At 37.2% G+C, this 18,835-nt stretch overlaps 2 protein-coding genes across 3 annotated transcripts in view; both read right to left on the bottom strand.

Annotated features, from left to right (window-relative positions):
• Positions 1-11,142, bottom strand: part of LOC110026588 (RINT1-like protein MAG2) — a 30,926-nt gene extending 19,784 nt beyond the window's left edge. Inside the window, exons 1-2 of one of the 2 annotated variants that reach the window (XM_020727586.1) lie at positions 10,805-11,142; positions 10,615-10,719 (exon numbers count right to left, since the gene is read on the bottom strand). In XM_020727586.1, the coding sequence (XP_020583245.1) occupies positions 10,615-10,719; positions 10,805-11,096 (397 nt within the window). In that variant the 5' untranslated portion in view covers positions 11,097-11,142. Of the gene's footprint in view, positions 1-10,614; positions 10,723-10,804 lie in introns of both variants that reach the window. The other variant, XM_020727585.1, reaches the window with a different exon arrangement.
• Positions 11,143-15,705: 4,563 nt separating this feature from the next.
• Positions 15,706-18,475, bottom strand: LOC110026597 (F-box/kelch-repeat protein SKIP11-like). The gene is made up of 4 exons (XM_020727596.1): positions 18,277-18,475; positions 17,418-17,694; positions 17,246-17,360; positions 15,706-17,187 (listed from the first exon to the last, which is right to left on the bottom strand). Exons 2-4 carry the CDS (start codon positions 17,599-17,601, stop codon positions 16,221-16,223), a joined length of 1,266 nt encoding a protein of 421 aa, XP_020583255.1. The 5' UTR covers positions 17,602-17,694; positions 18,277-18,475; the 3' UTR covers positions 15,706-16,220.
• Positions 18,476-18,835: the final 360 nt, after the last annotated feature.

Below are 18,835 nucleotides of genomic sequence, written 5' to 3'. Positions count from 1 at the left end.
ACCCCACGTAGTGGGATTAAGGCTTTGTTTGTTGTTGTTGTTTTTAGATGGGTCAAATTGAAGAATTCAACATTTGCTTTAAATATAACAAGTTAGGACACTAATGTGGGGGCATCATTTAACGGATGTGGGATAGCGTCACTGCACAGGGGCCCAACAAGTGTCATGACTGGACCGTTCAGTCCAAACACAGGAAGGACCGCACAGGGGTCCAGCAAGTGTCATGACTGGACCGTTCGGTCCAAACACAGGAAGGACCGACCGGTCCTTCCAAACAGAGACTTCCCTCCTATTTTGAGTGAAGTTCACTCCTATTTACCCTAGGTCTATATAAGTTGTTGTGGTGTTTTATGTTAAGTTTTGACTGCATTTCTATCAGGACAGCCATCGGCATCCCCTACTTTTTCTTCTAGTATTGTTTCCAACGGTGAGTAGTGGTACAGTTGTAACTTGTTCGGAGATGATGATTTGCTTTCAAGGGTCAAGTGATGCTCTGATTATATCCCGAGGGGGTATATATTGTTGACCTCACTTTTGGCGGAGATCTAGTCTCTCCTTTTTGATAGCCTAGGGTCTATACATAGGATTTTCCTGTCGGCTATTTCTAAAAAACAAGCAAAGAAGTCCTCCCCGTTAGAAATTCTGAGCTTTTCTTCGCTCAACTTGACGTTCCGCATGGTAGTTTTTAACCTCTAGCACCTAGTAGGTGGGACTACTGTGAGGGAGCTCAAGGAGAATCACTGTACGCGTTGATCTGACGTCGTCGCACTCTGCACCGTCCTGTTTAATTGAGCTCACACCGAAATTTTGACAGGATTCGAGTCGCGACGCGTTTTTGTCCCGATTGTCGACGATGTTACCTAAACGACTTCAGACGACAAAACGGACTGCGCCGACGCGTCCGGAATGTCGATTTTTCCTAAGAGGGACGTTTGTTTCACCGCAACTACACGTCCGGGGAAAAATACACATTTAAGTGTTAATTATAATATTAAATAATATTTTATTATTATTATTTATTAATCCCTAAACCTAAATCTATCTTCCCCCCTCCTCCCTTCTTTCTCTCGAACCCGCGGGCCACAGCCCTAACGTGGCTCCCTCGCCCCGGCCCTCTCCCCCCCCGCCGTGCCGTGGATCCTATCCCCTGCGAGGATCTTACCCTCTGCTTCTCGAGCCGCCCGCATGGAGCGTCTGCTCCGTTCGATTCCTCGAACCGTATACAATCTTTTGATTGCTCCTCCTCCTTCTCCCATCTATATTAAGCTCTACTTAGAGCATTTCAGTAGACCAAAAAAAAAATCTTTGAGGGAAGGAAAACTCTGTCATTTTTCTTTCTCACTTACTTCTTTACCTTTCTGTGCTTGGGTTGGCTTCCTCTTACAGTTGGAAGAGGAGTAAATGTTGAAAAATGTTTTTAAAAGTTTCTGTGTTACTATCTTTTTGCTTCAAGGAGGTACCTTCTCCCCCCCTGTGCCTTGCTTTTTTTTCGGTTTTCTCTCTGTCGAGCCCCTCGAGCTTGGTACAGTGGACAATATAGCATGCTAGCCTAGTATTGCACCTTTTTTTTTAAAAAAATGCATGTTACTCAAGCATCTAGAGATGGAAATATGAGCATGTTTTAGGAATTAGACTTGATTATTTGCTTAAAATGATGGAAGTATGGCATGTTATCAGTTCTTCTCTTTTCTCTACTTGCTTAAGGTGATAAAACTATGACATTTTTCTGTTTACTGCGATATACTTCTATGGGAAGCAAATTGGAAATATTAAAATGTGGTTTTGAGATAATGCTGGCTCCTCTTTCAAACATGTTGGGATGTGTATTATGAAGCTTTTCATTTATTCTTATCTAGCATGAGATATTGGAAGTGTTATTTGGTCTTTCATGCATGAGAAGGGCTTGGTTTTGACATGTCATGGATTCTTTTTGCTCAAAATGCATGCTAGGAAGAAGTTTATATTGATTTAAAAAAGTTCTATAGTTGTTCTTATTTGAAGCATATGGTGGCCCTATGTTTTGATATTTTGAAGGCATGAAGGTGTTTTTCTAGCTTTCATTGTGGCCTGATTTTGAGCCTTAGCTACGGCTTGATTTTTGGCCCCCGCTGGTTTTCGGTATTCATTGTCATAAACTACATTTTCATAAACTGCATTTGTAGCTTATAAAATTTTGGTTTCTAGCCTCCATTGGGGCTCGGTTTTCACTTTGGAAGAGCATGGAATGTTGGTTCTGTTGAGGTTGGCTTTTGGTTTTGGTTGAAACATTGTCCTAACTGTTTAAGCTTCACGTATGAGCTTTGAGTGGTTTGCTTTTGGCTTTATTTGGGGGCTCGGTTTGCTTGCCTTAGCTCCTATCCGAGAGCCCTTTTTTTGTGTTTATTCCTACCCCTGCTCCATAGCTGTAGGAGGGTTTGGTTTTATTTGCTTTAACCCCTGCTAGGGGCTCGGTTTTGGCATCTTGTGAGTGCTTTTGGCTTAAAAATACATATTGCGGAAGAATTTATTTTGATTTGGAGGAGTTCCATAGGTAGTCCTATATTTTGATGTCTTGAGGGCATAGAGATGTTTTCTAGTCTTAGTTGTGGCATGGGTTTGAACCTCAGCTGTGGCTCAGTTTGGCTCTGGCTGGGAGCTCGTTTTGCCTTGTCCTGCCCCTACCCGAGAGGTGGCTTGGGTTTCGATTTTTGTTGGCCTTAGCTCCTACCCGAGAGCCTGTTTTGGCATACTGTGTTGTCCTTATTTGAGAACTGTTAGCTGGTTTTGATGGATTGGTTTGGAAGTTTATAAGGCTGCAGTTTTGATATTTGCCCACCAATTTTACTGTGATATATGCCTCGGTTTGGGGCTTGATTATGTGGTCTTATGTTTATTCTTGCCTCTGAATCCTGGTGTGGGGTTGGCAGTGGGCATAGTGACTTCTCCCTATTACCTTTATCCAAAAGCTTTGTGGGGTTTGCTCTCCTACCCGTGAGTATCATTGGCGATTGTCTGCCTTGCTTGTGTGTTGCCTTGCAGCCCTTACCCGAGAGCCTATTCCTCTCATCTCACTGTTCCTAGCCGTGGGTTTGTGATGTGGTTGAGTTAGCCTCCCCCTTTGGCCCTACCCGTGAACACACTAATGAAATTTGCTCCTCTTGCAGTCTTTACCCGTGAGCCCCTTTAGGGTGTTCTTGTACCCTGATGTCCCTAGTTACCCCGGCCGTGAGCATTTATGTAGCTTTATCGGAAGGTTCTATGTTTATTTGATATATGAGGCTATTGATTAATTTGGGAGTTGGAAAACCTTAAATTCGGCATGAGTTTGGAAATGCTAGTGGTGGTCTTCTCCGGGTCATTTTCCTTTTCTTCAATTTGTGGAATTTGGAAGATTTTTAAGTCCTATTTGGGAGAGTGTTTGATTGAAACAAATTGATTTCATAAAAGATATCTTTGGGGTCTGGATGTCGGCGTTCGGAGGTCATTTGTGTGTGATCGTCACATTGACTTGGGTTAAACCACTTATAAAAATGAAAGAAAGTGATATCCTTTCGGATTGATTCAAGAATCTTCGAATCTTCCTTTTCAGGTCTTTTCGTCATGAGTTTTAAGAGCTGATTCATCCTCCATTCTTTTCGATGTTTTAGGTGGATCAGTCCCTCCTCTCTCACCCCATTTTTGTTCTTTTTTTCCTTGCTTCTTGGTTTGGTTTTTGATGTTTATGTCTGATACATAAGTGTCCACGTATAGCCTTTTGCTATACGTGAAACCATCAAGCAAGGTCGCAAGTAGTTCGATTTTGTTTTGGGGCTTAGGGAGGTGATAACAAAGGCACATCGGTGGTAGAGCGGAATGATATTCCATCGTATGACATCGGGACACCCCCCCCAAGGACCCGGTGAACCGTTAGATGTAATATCATGCACCGACATAAGACTAGCGGGAGTTGACCCGTACTTTCTTAAGTTGTTGGTAGTCCTACGCCCGACAGTATGATCGACTCGTGGACAACTACACTTTCAAAACTAATAAAAACAAATTTGATAAGAACGGATACACCTTTTTCAAACAAATATATATATATATATATATATATACTACAAACAAAATTGATACAACCCACTTTTGTATGTTTGAAATTTATGTGCATGCTAAAAATATAAATTTTAAATACATTTTAAACATTGGTTGTCCTAAACTTTAAACATTGGTTGTCCACCTGTTGATTACCTGTTTGGGCTAAGGAGTACCCTCTTAAATTTGTTTCAATAGGACACCCTTCTAGTTGAGTGGCGGGCTTTATACATCTGGATGACCGAGTAGCCTTTGACGACCCTCGACTACAAACATATATCTAAGCCTAGCTTTACCCGAGTGCTTGCGGACCCCTCTTTTTATACTTTTTCATATGTTTTATCAAAATTTTTGGATAAAGTACTCGTGGTCTTTTCTCCGGGATTTTCCCGAGGTTTTGAGGATTCTATTTGAATTATTACTCATCAATTTTCTCGAGCTTTTCGTCATGGATTATTCGTTGATTTTTCCTGAATTTTCCATCGTGGGTCATTTACCGTTCTTTCTCGAGTTTTCCGAGTGACGTTTCTTTTCTTCCTTGCTCTCGTTTATATAATGCATTTCAACATGTTTCCTCAAATTTTGTTATTTGTACATGTTGCATCAGTTACATCTAAGGAACAGCAGACCCCCTTGGTATGCAGGTTTGATTTATATTTACAGCATGTTACTTTCTTGCAATCACTTTCCTGTTGTACCGTCTGTTTTTCTTTATACCGCATGTTGTATTGTTCTCTTTACTGCATACTCTACTATTTGTCCTATACTACATACTCTATTGTCATTCTATACACTATACAACTTCAACCTGTTCCCCTAGAATGTTTAACGAACTACAACCATATGGCCGCTTTATTTGACATCATAACCTGACACCCTAGAAAACTTGAACTCGTCACGACAAAGAACTTGGAGCTAACGCGGTGGGCAACACGACCATCTTCAACAGCAAAGCATGTCTTCCCCAGCTAAATTATTCTTTCCGTAGAATTAAACAACAATTCATAGGATCTCGAGGTTGTTTACGTAGTGCAACATAAACCCTCAACTTTTCGTTAGGCATTTGTACAGTTCTACTATGCAATCTAAGCTCTAACTCGTTTTAGGATCCCAATGTTGTCGTTCGTCACGACCTAAATCCTCATATTTTTCAGGCTGTTTGTGTGATCTTTTCATACGAATGTAGGCGCTAATTAAATAAAATTAACAGGATGAAACACTTGAATAATTTCTCCTCGAAACTGAAGTCAAACCATAGTGTAGACTGGGAAGTCACCGAGGATCTCCTTCGGATCTGTGGCATCTCCTAGTTCTTCCTCCTTTAGATTCTACAATAAATGTTCCAAGTTTGAATCATTCCCCTTTGCACACATTTTTGTCCGATTTCATTAAAAAGTCATATCTTTTTGACCTCTTTGAAGATAATTTTTCCAGATTTTTATCGAAAGTATTCTTAGGGACTACGGTTGTCTAAGATGTAATTAACTATAGGGGTTTGCCCTTATAGGAAGTTTTTCCGAACACAGCTTAAAATAAATCTTATTTAATTTTTCATATTAAATAGGGAAATTTGTCGACAAACAAAACGATTTCGCCGACCAAAAGGATGGCATATCTTTCTTAGTTTATTTGATAGAGTTTCACCCTCAAGTCTTATGTTTATCATTCGGGATAGATACAGGATTTGAGGTAAAGCGCTCTTTCATTTAAATTATGAAAAATATGGGGTCAGTTTGATTTTCATATTTTTCTAAACTTAAATCTATATGTAAATTAAACGTCCTTCCGAAGCGGACGACGGGATTTCGATTCCGGTGACCGACAGCTTCCTACGGGCAACCCCCCCAACCTTTTTTTTTAATGCCGACATATATCTTCGACCTTTCCATCCTCCACATCTTTCCCTCCATTACTGTTGTCACCATACCTGTTGCAGCCTTCCAGTTTCTGTTTTCTGCAGTTCCTGCCCCCGCCATCGATTTTCCCTTCCTCCTCTTCGCTGCAATCGCAGTTCGAGCCCTCCACATTCACTGCCAACACTGTTCCATTCCTTGCCTCGCTGATTTGGCAGCTGTCCAGCCATCCAGTACCGCTGCTGCCACCCAGAAATCCCTCGCTTTGCTGTTTTGACCGCCATCCAGCCATCCACTACTGCTGCTGCCACCTAGAGATCCCTTGTTTTGCTGTTTTGGCCGCTGCCAAGCTGCTCGGTACCACTACTGCAACCAGAAACCACCTCGCCTTGTTGTTTTACCGCCGCCCGACCATCCTACCAACTTGCTGCCACCAAGGGCAGCAAGCACCTGCAGTCTCCCTGTTGTATCTGCCCCTCTGCTCCACCTCCCAACCTTATCACCACCTTTCCAAGGCATTAACGACCACCACCACCACCTCTTTGATCCAATCCTAGTTGGAGTTAGTGTCATGTTTGTTATTATTTCTATTTCTGTTTGTGTGAATGTAAGTCGCTTAGTTGAAGTTAACAATAATATTTGATTTTCCTATTATTATTTGGGTTAACTCTGTTATCAGGAACTTATCAAAATCATGACCTATATCCAAAAAAAATAAAAAGTTGCTTCTATTCAAATGTCTTCTCTCCAAACAACATATAGACTAGATTTTTCTTCAAACTTATAGATTCTTTTATGTTTTTACAATAAGATTAAAAAAAGAATCTTTCTGAAGCTGTCATTTGGCATTGGAATAAAGATTGATTTCACTACATTATCTTTATTAAACCAAACACATTTCTTTATTAAATTCAAAGCCATACAAAGTAGTATCGAACACAATGGTTTTACTACTATGGTCAAAAGGTGGATGAGAACAAAAGCTTTATTCAAAATTAGCTCTCCATACATTCTAATGATTTTTCATATACAGCCTCCACTAATAAAAAGAAAGCACGTCCTTTCATCATCATTTTTCTTCCGCTATATCACCAAAGAGTGGTCATAAGGTAGTTTCTCAGATTCTATTGTTGAAGAAGATGAAGTTCCCAGAGAAGCTTCCGATTCAGGCGGTCAGTCCATATGCAAATAACCCTTTCAAAATTGAATGATACCCCTACTCATAACATTTCCTTAGAAGAGATTATTCTCAAAACACGTATCTAGCATGAAGAATCTGCCTTTACTTGGGAGTTGTTATTGTTGAATCGGATGTGTTACAGTTCAAATTTGGGGCTCAATATAGATTCTAACTGCAAGGTTGATATAATTCATCATTATTAAATTCCTTGTATGGTCCCTGAATGGCAACACTGTTGAAAATATTCCTTATTTTCCTACACTTTCTAATGTTTCCTATATTGATTGTCTGACCAGCATCTAACATGGAAATTTACCTTCCTTCACCCAAGTCAACCCTCATTCTATAAGAAGTATTTCTAAAAAATTGTTGCATTCTTATAAATCTAGATCTCCTATTTATTAAATCTTAGAGTGTGTAATTCCTTCGATATACTGTATTAAAATTCCAAAGCTTCTGTCACTATAATCATATATATATATAATATATATAGATAAGCCTTCTGCTTTTCTGAAAACCAGATTTAGATTCATTACTAATGGATTCCTTAAAATTGCTTAGTCAACTGAAACAAACTTCAAATGAAAATACAAACATTAAACCAAATTTGCCGGACTGTATCTAGGTTACGCAATAAGATATAAGAGGCTGGGGGGGGGGGAATGTTGGTGGCCCTAAAGCAAATCATTTTTCACTCATTAGTTCTCCTTCACTCCCTTTACTTTATCTCCCGCACTATTCTCCACCTCATCTCTTATCATATAAATATGTAAGAGGGCATAAGCGTAGGGTAACTTATAAATTGATCATTGACATATGCTACACAAATCTCAAATGCAAAACAAACATCGCATGCATTCATGACATGTTTCTTAATGATTGATAACTACCCACTGTGATCTTCAAAATTTTATTCACCTTTGCACATAAGTCTCATATAACCATTAGATTTGGATAATAAATATAACTATGCAAGTAAATTCACAACTCTATAATTATACTAGCAAAATAAGTCTCCAAAATCCAACCATCTATCTAGGTTTTAGATTTTTCTATCAAACTACTAAATAATTAAATAAATAAATGACTAAAAGCTGTTTATTTTGAAGAAATTAGGGTGTAAAGCATTTTAAATGCAGGTATTATAAATTTTAGGTGTTTGGTTAGAGTGTAAAACAAAATCAATGTAAAATTTTAGATTATTTTTAATACGCTGACTAGTGTATTTTTATTGCATTCCAAACTCATTTGAAATGGAGCGAGAAAGGAATACATGGAAAACAACGAGCACAACCTCTCATGCATTCTCCTTCCATCTTACATGAACTCTCCGAGCTCATTACTTTAGAGATGAGAAAAGCTGCAGCCGCACTTGTGGAGCCATGGAAACACAATTTAGCATCGCCTGATCCAAACCTAGTTGACCTAGTTAGAACTCCACCTATGGAGCCGCAGAATGATTCGCAACTTCACAGCATATGGATTCAAACACAGCCGCCGATTGTTTCTGTCTGTCGCTGCCCTCAGTAAACAATGAAGCTCGGGCAATAGTCATAATTTTGAATGCCTACCACCTCCTTCACTCTATTTGCACATCATCTTTAAGTAACAAGCTTCTTACTCTGTCATTTGTTGAACCGAAGAATGCATAACAACCTTCTGGATTTGTTTGTGATGAAATTTTTGTCTGGCCTTGCTTCTCAAGTGACTCTGGTTTTGGTTTTTCCATTGGGTGACCACAACAGTGCTTTGAAAGTGGCTTAAGGGAACAATTAGACGTGGAGGATTCTTCCTTACTACTAAAATTTTTTTTATGCCTCTAATGGTATAGATCAGCATCTTGCTTCTAATGGTTTGGATTTCTTTTGTTTTCTTGTTTTGGTTAAGTAGGAATGAAAATGTATAAGATTATGCCAAAATTTTCAGTGCCAGAAATTTGAATATAATTGATTTCCTGAGAGGAGTTGCTTGTGTTAGCAATAGTTTCATGGACCTTAGGAAGGAATTGCATTTTCTGATTTTTTTTTTTTTCTTTTAATGAATTAGAAGTGATTTTTTATAGGCTCAAGTAGAATGCATTCTGAATGATTTATGAGTTTATGAGATTCTCACTCATGTATGAAAAGAGCAAAATAGTACTGTTGTTTTATGATCATGATTATGTTGTATTTCAATGCTTTATGGGTGAAATTTGCTTGTTGCATCATGTCACAAAGCTAAAGTTTATGATTCCTACGGTGCTAGGAGAGAAGGCTTTGATTCTGCTACCACTTGCCTTTGATTCTTGTTAGATGTTTTCGACGAGACGTTCATATGAGATTTATTAGCGTTGAACCGATTGATTGATTTACTATGTGAATTTTGGGTCACTGAAGAACTATGGGAAAAAATGGAAGTGCCCACTCAAGAAGGCCTTGTAGTTATAGAAGACAGCTCTCGCTTAGCAAAATTATTAGTGTCTGTTTCTCTATCTTTGGCAATCATATTTGGACTTTTATCTACTTATATTTTATAAACAAATGAGTATTTAAATATTAAATAAGTAAATTTAATTAAAATATATGATATATAAGTAATACACAGGAAAACAAATACATTTGCATTTACTTCAAGACAATCAAACTTCAAATATACATGATCAAACAATCCTTGAGTACTCAAAAAACACTGCATTCCATTTCTTTCCATTTCTTTTATAAGCAACCAAACAGCCCCTAAGTAGATAAAAAAGCAAAAACACATAAAAATGATTTTATGCAAAGCAACCTAAACTACGGCTATAAGAAAGACTCTTTTTAGCTATCATATAACTGAACTTTTCCAATTTTTTTTATTTTTTCCAAAAATCCTAAGGCGGTGTTTGGCTGTATCATAGATTTACTTTAAATAGAATTTAGTAAATCCAGATTTATCAAATCTATTTAGATGGAGGGAAGCTTTGAAGCTACCCATCATCAATCTGCCTGTGACACGGAGATTTGCGTGATAAAGAAGACAAACCGCGGGGAAAATCAGTCAGAACGCGAGAAAAATAGGTTTAACGGAATGTTGGATTTAAGATTCAGTTTTTTTATTTTTGGCTGGATTTAAGCTAAATCTGTTGTTAAATCCTCATATTAATAGGCTACCAAACACCACCTAAAACTGCTTCTGGTGTCAAGGAAATAGAAGCATGCATCATAAAGTTGTGCTAAACGGAACCGAAACTAGGGATAGCTAACTTCAGCACAACCACGAAAAAAAATGTAGAATGTAATATCTCAAAGATAAAATACTATTTCATCACGGTGATCATGAATCCTGCACATTTTGAAGGTAACTATGGATTTAAGGAAAACAAATAATCAAAAAAATGAATCTCCAATAACCTAACTTACAAAAAAAATATGCTGTCGAATTTCCAATCAATCAAAAAACCAAAAATTTTCCCATGATTTCCTATCACTCCCAACTTCCGAACAATGCAAAAAAGAATAATAAAAAAAATAAAAAAAAAAAAGACTAACTATTCAACCGAAGCAAATTCACCTGCATAAGCCCGGACTGCCTCCACCCTTGCCACCTCTCTAGCGAGGGCCCGCAGTTCCTCCCCCAATATCTGCTCGCCTCTCCGCATCTCCACACCTCCCTCTTCTTCTACAGCATCAAAAATCCCTAAAATTCAGCAAAATGATAAAGAAAGAAAGAAGACGATCTCTCCAGCTTGCAAACGAACAACCTCCAGAAGAAACCCCCAGGCGAGACCGTAGATCGACCAGAGCCTCTCTAACTCTAAAGAGACCACCGACATCGTTAGATTGTGCTGCGTAGACTGTAAGGCATTCTGAAAGCCGGCGGCTAAGATCGGACAGAGCGGCCTCAAGATTGGAGCACCGGTTCCGGATCTCCAACTCGACGTTGGGGAATCTAGAGAGATCATCCGACGTCTTAAACTGATCGTTGAGAAAATGAAGCAGCGGCGGCGAAAGATCCGACGGGCGGGGCAGCCGCCCAACGCCGTCGAGCTCCATTGCTATCACTTCATCTGCCTTTGCTTATCAAAAGGGATCGAAAGTGGGAGCAGGGAGCAGTTTAATGGGAGGATTTCTATTTCCTAATTATTACATTCAAGATTATTTGGGATAATTTTTTTTAAAATATGTTTAATTTATATTTTTCAATGTATTTATTTTTTTTTAAAAATAAATTAAAATATTTTTTAAAAAATATTTATATATATTTTTAGATATTTTATAGCATTTTTAATCTTAGATAATATTTAATATAAAATAAATATCTTATTATTAAAAAAATTATTAATCAAAATTAAGAATAAGAGTTGCAAGGCAAGCTATCATGGGCGTAACATTATTTATTAATATCATATTTATTAAAAAAATTTATTAATCAAAATTAAGGGCTCATTTTTGCTTGGTAGTCTTTCATATGAAGTTATTAATAATAATGTTATAAATCTAAGCAAAAAATAAATAGATAAATTTTAAATTATTATCTTATTATTTTATAAAAACTAAATAAGATAACATGTAAATTATAAATAAGCTTTATTGCAATCAAATAAAATAAGTTAATATGTACATCTAATTCATTCAATTTTATTATTGATAAGTAGAACATAGATGGGAAAACATAAACACAAATACAAGAAACCATTCATCGAATGATTATATATGCCAGTGCGACACAATCAAGAAGAAATTCAGCTCTTCAATAGCAAAAAAGATTACATGTGGATTTACAGTAATCCTCAAAGGATGGTGGGATAATTGTTTCACGGTCAAACAAAACTCATCAACCTTGGTCGATAATGAGTTTGTGGGATATGCATCTCATTTTGAAACCTCAAATGACAAGGCAACTTCTCTTGGAAGAAGCTCATGGCTACACCAAATAATATTAAACACTTATTCTATTGGCGATGGCTCCAATATCATGCTTCTTTGAAATGCTTGGATTCATGATAAATGTCGTTGGGAGGTTATTGATACCAATACTTTCAATTCCCAATAGATGCAACCTAATGCCTAACTCAATCTCCTCATAGATTCATCTGGATGGAATCACACATTTTTTTGCCTCCATCCTACCCTCAACTAATGATATCTGCAGCATTCAAATGTAGCCCCCCTTTGATTCTGATTTGTAAGGAACTTCATAGCACTATGGCGAGAAGCATTCGATGAACCCCAACTGTTTAATGCTTTACCGTAATAGCTCACAACTTATGCTTTAGGGTTTTGTTTGATTTTTTCCTACTGGATTTGTTTGCTGCTTCTGCATTCTCTCTAAAAACTATGCTTCTAAATCTGCACATATTCTCTTCTCAAGCCAGCTGGTTTTTCACCTCTAGAGAATGAATTTTTATATCATACAATAGCATTTCTCTTGCCAATCAACGACAACGTTTTGGCGTTAAATTTTTTGACTTCGCCGCCCCCATGCCTACTCCTCTTTGTTCGCTCAGTGCAACTGCGTTAAATTTTTTAGGGGCAGAGCGAGTGCTTGAACCCTACACTTTGAGATTCTTCAATTTATTTCCAACTAATATGCTACGCATTTAAATGAACGTACATCAAATTTTTCGTGTTCGTTGATCTTACGACATGATGCTCCATATCATATCCAAGTCCTAAAGATCTTCAATCTTCATGTCCATATCTTCATACTTTAGGATTGATAATTTTCCTAGCAAGTTTTGTTTGGTACTTTTTTATGATTAATATATGATTTAAGTCTCCCAATTTCCTCTAAAAAAAACATAAAAGAAAGAGAATACTAATAACAATAAACAATAAATACATTTCTTTCATAAATAATTAGTACATTTGATAATTTAGACATAATAACAACTACACATTCAAAGCACAGAGACCCACAAAAAGGGCAAAATAACAATCACATGTTGGGAATGTTAGGCTGAAGGAAATTCTGGGAATGTAAATGTATAGGAAAATTATATTTACAAACATTTTCTCATTGACATTTGCCGCCCAAACTCTGCAACAAAAAAAAAATTTACACTATCATCATTGTGAAAAGACTCCTTCGCACAAAAAACAAAAATTCAATTTTGCAAAAACCAAACGTAAAAGTGCAAAAAAAAACTAAGTCATTCCATTCTTGTAATTTATATTTTCTTATCGGTGTGCTATGTGAATGATTTAGTCGTGAAAGTACAAAAAAAATGATTTAGTCGTGAAAAGTAAAGACCACTTGTTTGATTTCAGAATTGTCTTTGAGCGGTTACGACAGTCTCATCTTCAAATGAATCCTTTCAAGTTGGTGTTACTTCCAGAAAATTTTGAGGATTTGTCGTTAGACACTGCGGGATTGAAATGACCCCCAGAAGACTCAAGCTATCTTAGAAATGCCAGCCCCTAAGAGCTTCACGCAATTACGATCCTTTCAAGGGAGATTGGCATATCTTAGACGTTTTAGATCTAATCTTTCCGGTATGAGTCATCCTTTTACTGCGTTGACCAAAAAGAATGTCAAGTTGACTTGGGACGAGAAATGTTAACATGCTTTTGAAAGCATAAAGCAGTCTTTTATCACACTAATCCGCTTATCTTATAACTTTTTGTCCCTATGAAAAGAAATAAAGATGATTATTTATACTTCTACAAATTTCAATGAAAAGGAAAAAGAGACAAATAAAGGGGATGTGGCATGTAAAATGTATCTGCAATCTTCTGAATTTGGCCACTTCTAAACATTCAAGCCAGCTGACAATGCTGCACTCAACCTAAAGGTGAGGTCCTATCATACACCACTCTAAAAGCATCAAGAAAACAGATGCTTTACACATAGGTTGGGAAACTTCACTTGAATTATGATGATCAAAACTACATATATAAACTACTATAAAGAAACATAAGAAAGGAAAAGGATAAATTACAAACATTATTAAGAAAAAAGCAAAATTTACAAGAAAAACTTTGGCTGAGGAAAAACACGAGAAGGGAAGAAATTCAATATATCAAAAAGAAGAGAAGTTGCAAGTGAGGAAAGCTGTTTTTAGAGGCTCACATAACATGACATTAACAAAAACATATATGCCTACATAGGGAAAATTACATACGCAGCACACAATTCTTATGTATTTAGACATCTCACACCTGAACTATACATATGGTAGAGATTTGTAAGAAAGCTTGTATGGCAAAATTGATGCTATTAGCTCTAGCATGGACAGGAAAAAAAAAAAAAAAAAAAAAAAAAAAAAGATTTATAACCAATTTAATGAGCCTTCAAATTTCTTGTTTAAAAAATAAGAACAAGATTCTACTCTCATAGTGGTGGGAAAATATTAATATTGGTGGACTTAAGAAAAAGAAGCATTTTACAAACCACCACCGAATTGTACTTATAAAGTCAATCAAAGAACCACTGTAAATCAATGAATTGTGTTAAGAAGCCCTCTTGGCGAATTTGGAACACATAAACTTTACAATATAGCCTACTAATACAGACGACAAGAACAACAAAAAGCTTTTATTCCACTAAGTAGGGTGGCTACATGAATCCTTTTTTCTCTGTTGTGTCCTATATAGTGTCAAATTTTCATTTAATTCTAATAAATTAAGATCATTTTTTATACAATACGCACTAGTCTTTTTAAGTCTACCTCTACCTTTCGTAACATAAGTTAAATCTAAGAAAATACTCTCTTAACCGGATCATTAGATGGTCAACGTTTAATGTGACCAAACCATCTAAGATGTCTCTTTCTAATCTTGTCTGCACTGGAGCTACATCAACCCTTTCTCGGATACATTCATTTCACATTTTATCATTTAGTGTCAAACCACTCATCCACCTAAGCATTCTCATCTCCGCAACACTTAACTTAGTTTTATGGTTCTCTTTTAATGACCAATATTCTACGCAATTGCAAGTCTCACCACAATCTTAAAAAATTTTCCTTTTAAATCTAAGCGGTACATTTACATCACACAATAGGCCTGAAGCATTCCTCCACTTCAACCAACCAACTTGAATTAACTTGAAACCAACTTGAATTCTCCTAATAACATCCTCATCTATATCACCATCACTTTGAACAATAGATACAAGATATGTAAAATGTTTACACCTTTTAATGATTTCGATCGCCCTAGTTACATCTCTGCCACTAGACTACTAGCAAAATTACATTCAATGTATTCAGTTTAAGATTTACTCAAATGAAGACCTTTAGACTCTAATGTAGACCTCCATAATTCAAGTTTTTCCTGAACTCTTTCTCCAGTCTTATCTACAAGAAGGATATCATCAACAAAAAGCATACACTAATTTACATACTACAATAAATCTCCAGTAAGAGCGTCCATAACTAAAGCAAAAAGACATGGGCTTAAAGCCCATCCCTCATGTAATCTAACTAAAATAGGGAAATATTGAATTATTCGTCCTTATGTTCGAACACAAGTAACAACTCTAATATACATATCTTTAATGACTTGAATATAACTCATATTAGCATACTAATACAGACCAATCAGTAAAATAGCAAGTTTGGATTCAAAATGTCGCTATATTAGCCATATGTTTATATAAAAAGGCGTATTAGGGTTTCATATATAGTCATTTTCATGGTTCAATTTTTTTACCGTGGGCTCCAGACACATCAAATAAATATAAATAAAAAGAAGTACAAGAGTCATATGCACACCAAAGTTACTCAACCAATGTAATATACAAGATATATCGACTCTCATCTTTAATTTTTCCAAAAGATGCAGAGCAATAGAAATGGCTTCTCTTTTTTTTTTTTTTTTTTTTTTTTTGTGAAAAAGAAGAATACAGGAAAAATGCAAATGTCAAAGAAAGGATCAACCACATTGTATTATTGATCTGTCACTGCACTAGAGGATCCCAAGCCCTCCAAAACCCCCACTCTAATAGAAAAAGGGTAGAAAATTAGTTTCTTTAAGCACCCCTTCAATGACAGGAATGATAAAAAAAAAAACTCCAAAAGTAATCAAAGAAGTTCAGAAGTTACACACGTCCAATCTGGAATTCAAAATAGCCAACGATCACCAAACTGCAAAAATCAGTATTTGATGCCCTCTGTATATACCAGCTTTCCGCTCCATTGAAAAGATGTGTACTTTGCATTAAAAAAAAAAGACTCAGCAGCCCATTACAGCACAATTATAAACAAAGCTCCCTGACTGCTTTGTAGCAATCATACTCCACACTGGCGGCTGCCCCTCTTTAGGAATCCATGAGTGGAGCTCAATCACCCCTCCGCCCAATGTCCTTGGACCACCTATGACTACAAGTCGTTCCCCACACGCCCTGAAAGCAAGCCCCCACCCATTCATCGACACCGGCCTTTCAGGCAATCTTCCCAAAGTGATCCAAATGTTGTTTTGCTTATCGTACTTCCTCAGTTCTTGGAGTGCGTAATGTGCGGCATAAAGCTCGTTATTAACCACGGCGACAAGCGGCGGTGCTCCCCGAGCTCCGTTCAGACCTAAGGACATATCAGGAATAAGAGTCCATGTGCCTTTATCAGGATCAAACTCTTCTCCACAAGTAAGCAATTCGGTGTTGCTAGCCATTCCTCCAATCACATAGAACTTTTTATCCATAAATACACCGGAGCACATCTTCCGAGGCCTGTTCATGCTTGGCAGAGTTGTCCAAGTTTGTGTCTCGGAATTGTAAAGCTCCGCAGAGCTCAGAATAGTGCCATTGGCGTCACTTCCACCTGCAACAATGGCCTTCTCTCCAACGCTTGCAGAGCCAAATAAGCAACGAGGTGAGTTCATTGTAACACCATGCGACCAAGAGTTTGTGAGGATGGTATATCTCCGCACAATGTGGGAGATTTCTTCCTTCCCAAATACAAGAAGCTCGGGACCGACAGCAAGGGACTCTTTGTCGGAGCACATAAAGCATTCGTTATGGGTCATCCTGGGCAAACTGATCCACCGGGCACAATAAGGATCGTAGGATTCCCACTCATTCACGTTACAAGAGAAGTATATCCAATGCTCTGTGATTGAATTCATTCTACGAAGCCGGTACAGTTCTCCACTTCTGATGAGGGAGCGAAAGCCGCTGTTGAGAGAGGCGAGGGCACCATAATCATGTAATTTTGGACATTTTGGCCTTAATAAGCATTCATGCTTAATCAAAATGGGAAATGGAGCGAGAGCACCTCATCAAGCAGCTGATTGAATTATCTCGTCCAATAGGGCTGATGAGGTTATTTGAATCACAACAATCGGGATTAACTGTGGATGAATCAGAAAATTTGGATGCTTAATCCGCCTTCCCCAATCTGTGTTAACAACCTCAAAAGAATCTCCAGATAAAACATCTAAATAAAAGAATCTCCAAATTTTTATTTGTGTTAACAACCTCAAAAGAATCTCCAGATAAAACACCAATAGAACTTCTGTTGCTGGCACCCTCCAAAAGATGGTGGGTCATATAAGTTAACTTGGATTCTTGCCCACGGGATCTTGGTAAGGCCCTCGAAATTAACCACTCTTCCAGCATCCCTACGGACACCGGTCACAAAATAAACTCTGATTTAAGTATCCAATCCTAATAATCTCCCTTCCTTTGCTCCAAATAAGCTACTGGACCGACCTGAAAAAACATAGATGGGGTTTTTCAGTGTGCAGATTAGATGAGTAAATCCGAAACGACTACGCATCAGGGAAGAAAACTGCGATCGCTCAGCAGTAATAAGCAGCTCCCCAAAACACATACAAGCATCAAATTTACGGATCCAAGAAAATCACAAGCAAAGAGAAAAAATCTCAGAGAATCGAAACCTATGTCAAGAATAAGCACCGCCAAACCCATCACCGCCTCAAGCCCTAAAAGGGGATCTTACAAGCCATAAAGATCAAACGTAAGAACTGACAAACAAACGAGCCAAAAACAAATACCCTAAAAAGAGAAATACAACAAATAGAAATAAAAGAACACGAAAACAAATCCAAGAAAACAAGAAGCAGCAGCCTTCAACCTTAAGCTGTACTAACTAGATCTCCCGGTTACACCAAAACGCTTGAATCTACCAGCGTTGAAAGCCCTCTAAACGTTCTAGAACAAGATCAATCGAAACAAATGAACAGATTCCGAAAAGTCGATGAAACACCAAAGATTAGCTAGAATAATATCTTTAACAGCTTCGTAATCCGCAGCCAGTATCTATCAACAAACCCGAGCAGACAAGCAAGAAGATGAGTACGGGTTGAAGGCCAACAATATCTTCTATTCGAACAATCCCTCTCTCTCCCTCTTTCTCTCTCCCGCTTTCCACTATCGGCAATCTCTCTCCACCGCCACCATCGTTGATTCGTCCTTCCTTCTGATCCTGCTATTCAGAGCTGAAGTTAAAATCTGGAGCTCCGTGTCGAGACCTTTGTCTCCCATTTATCCATCCCATCCACTCTTATAAATAAATAAATAAAATAGAAAAATTTACTTAAATACCACTTAATTTTTAAATATTTACATATAATCTTTATCTAGACATGAAAAGTATAATTCCACTTTTTAAAAATTTAAATAGTAATATGCTTTTTGTGATATAAAAATAGGGAAAAAGTTTAAGGGCTTGATATATAAATAAATAAAAATTGGGTGATATAATATAAATGCACCAAGAAAAAATATTTGGATGATATAAATATAAGAAAATAAAATTGAGATATTAAACATATAAATATTGAATGCCCCCCAAAAATTTCTCTTTTTATAAATATACCATTTAAATTTT

Source organism: Phalaenopsis equestris, unplaced genomic scaffold (assembly GCF_001263595.1).
Source record: "Phalaenopsis equestris unplaced genomic scaffold, ASM126359v1 Scaffold000382, whole genome shotgun sequence".
Taxonomy (NCBI): domain Eukaryota; kingdom Viridiplantae; phylum Streptophyta; class Magnoliopsida; order Asparagales; family Orchidaceae; genus Phalaenopsis; species Phalaenopsis equestris.
Note: the sequence above shows the minus strand (reverse complement) of the source record. Positions and strands in the feature narration are given on the sequence as shown.

What these genes read in the sequence shown, in the direction of transcription:
- LOC110026597 (XM_020727596.1), bottom strand. Translation starts at nt 17,601, where the DNA reads ATGCTGGAAGAGTGGTTAATTTCGAGGGCCTTACCAAGATCCCGTGGG. An exon ending in GGAGATTCTTTTATTTAGAT is followed by an intron (nt 17,361 to 17,417) that starts GTTTTATCTGGA and finishes AGGCGGATTAAG; the next exon opens with CATCCAAATTTTCTGATTCA. An exon ending in TTGATGAGGTGCTCTCGCTC is followed by an intron (nt 17,188 to 17,245) that starts CATTTCCCATTT and finishes TCCAAAATTACA; the next exon opens with TGATTATGGTGCCCTCGCCT.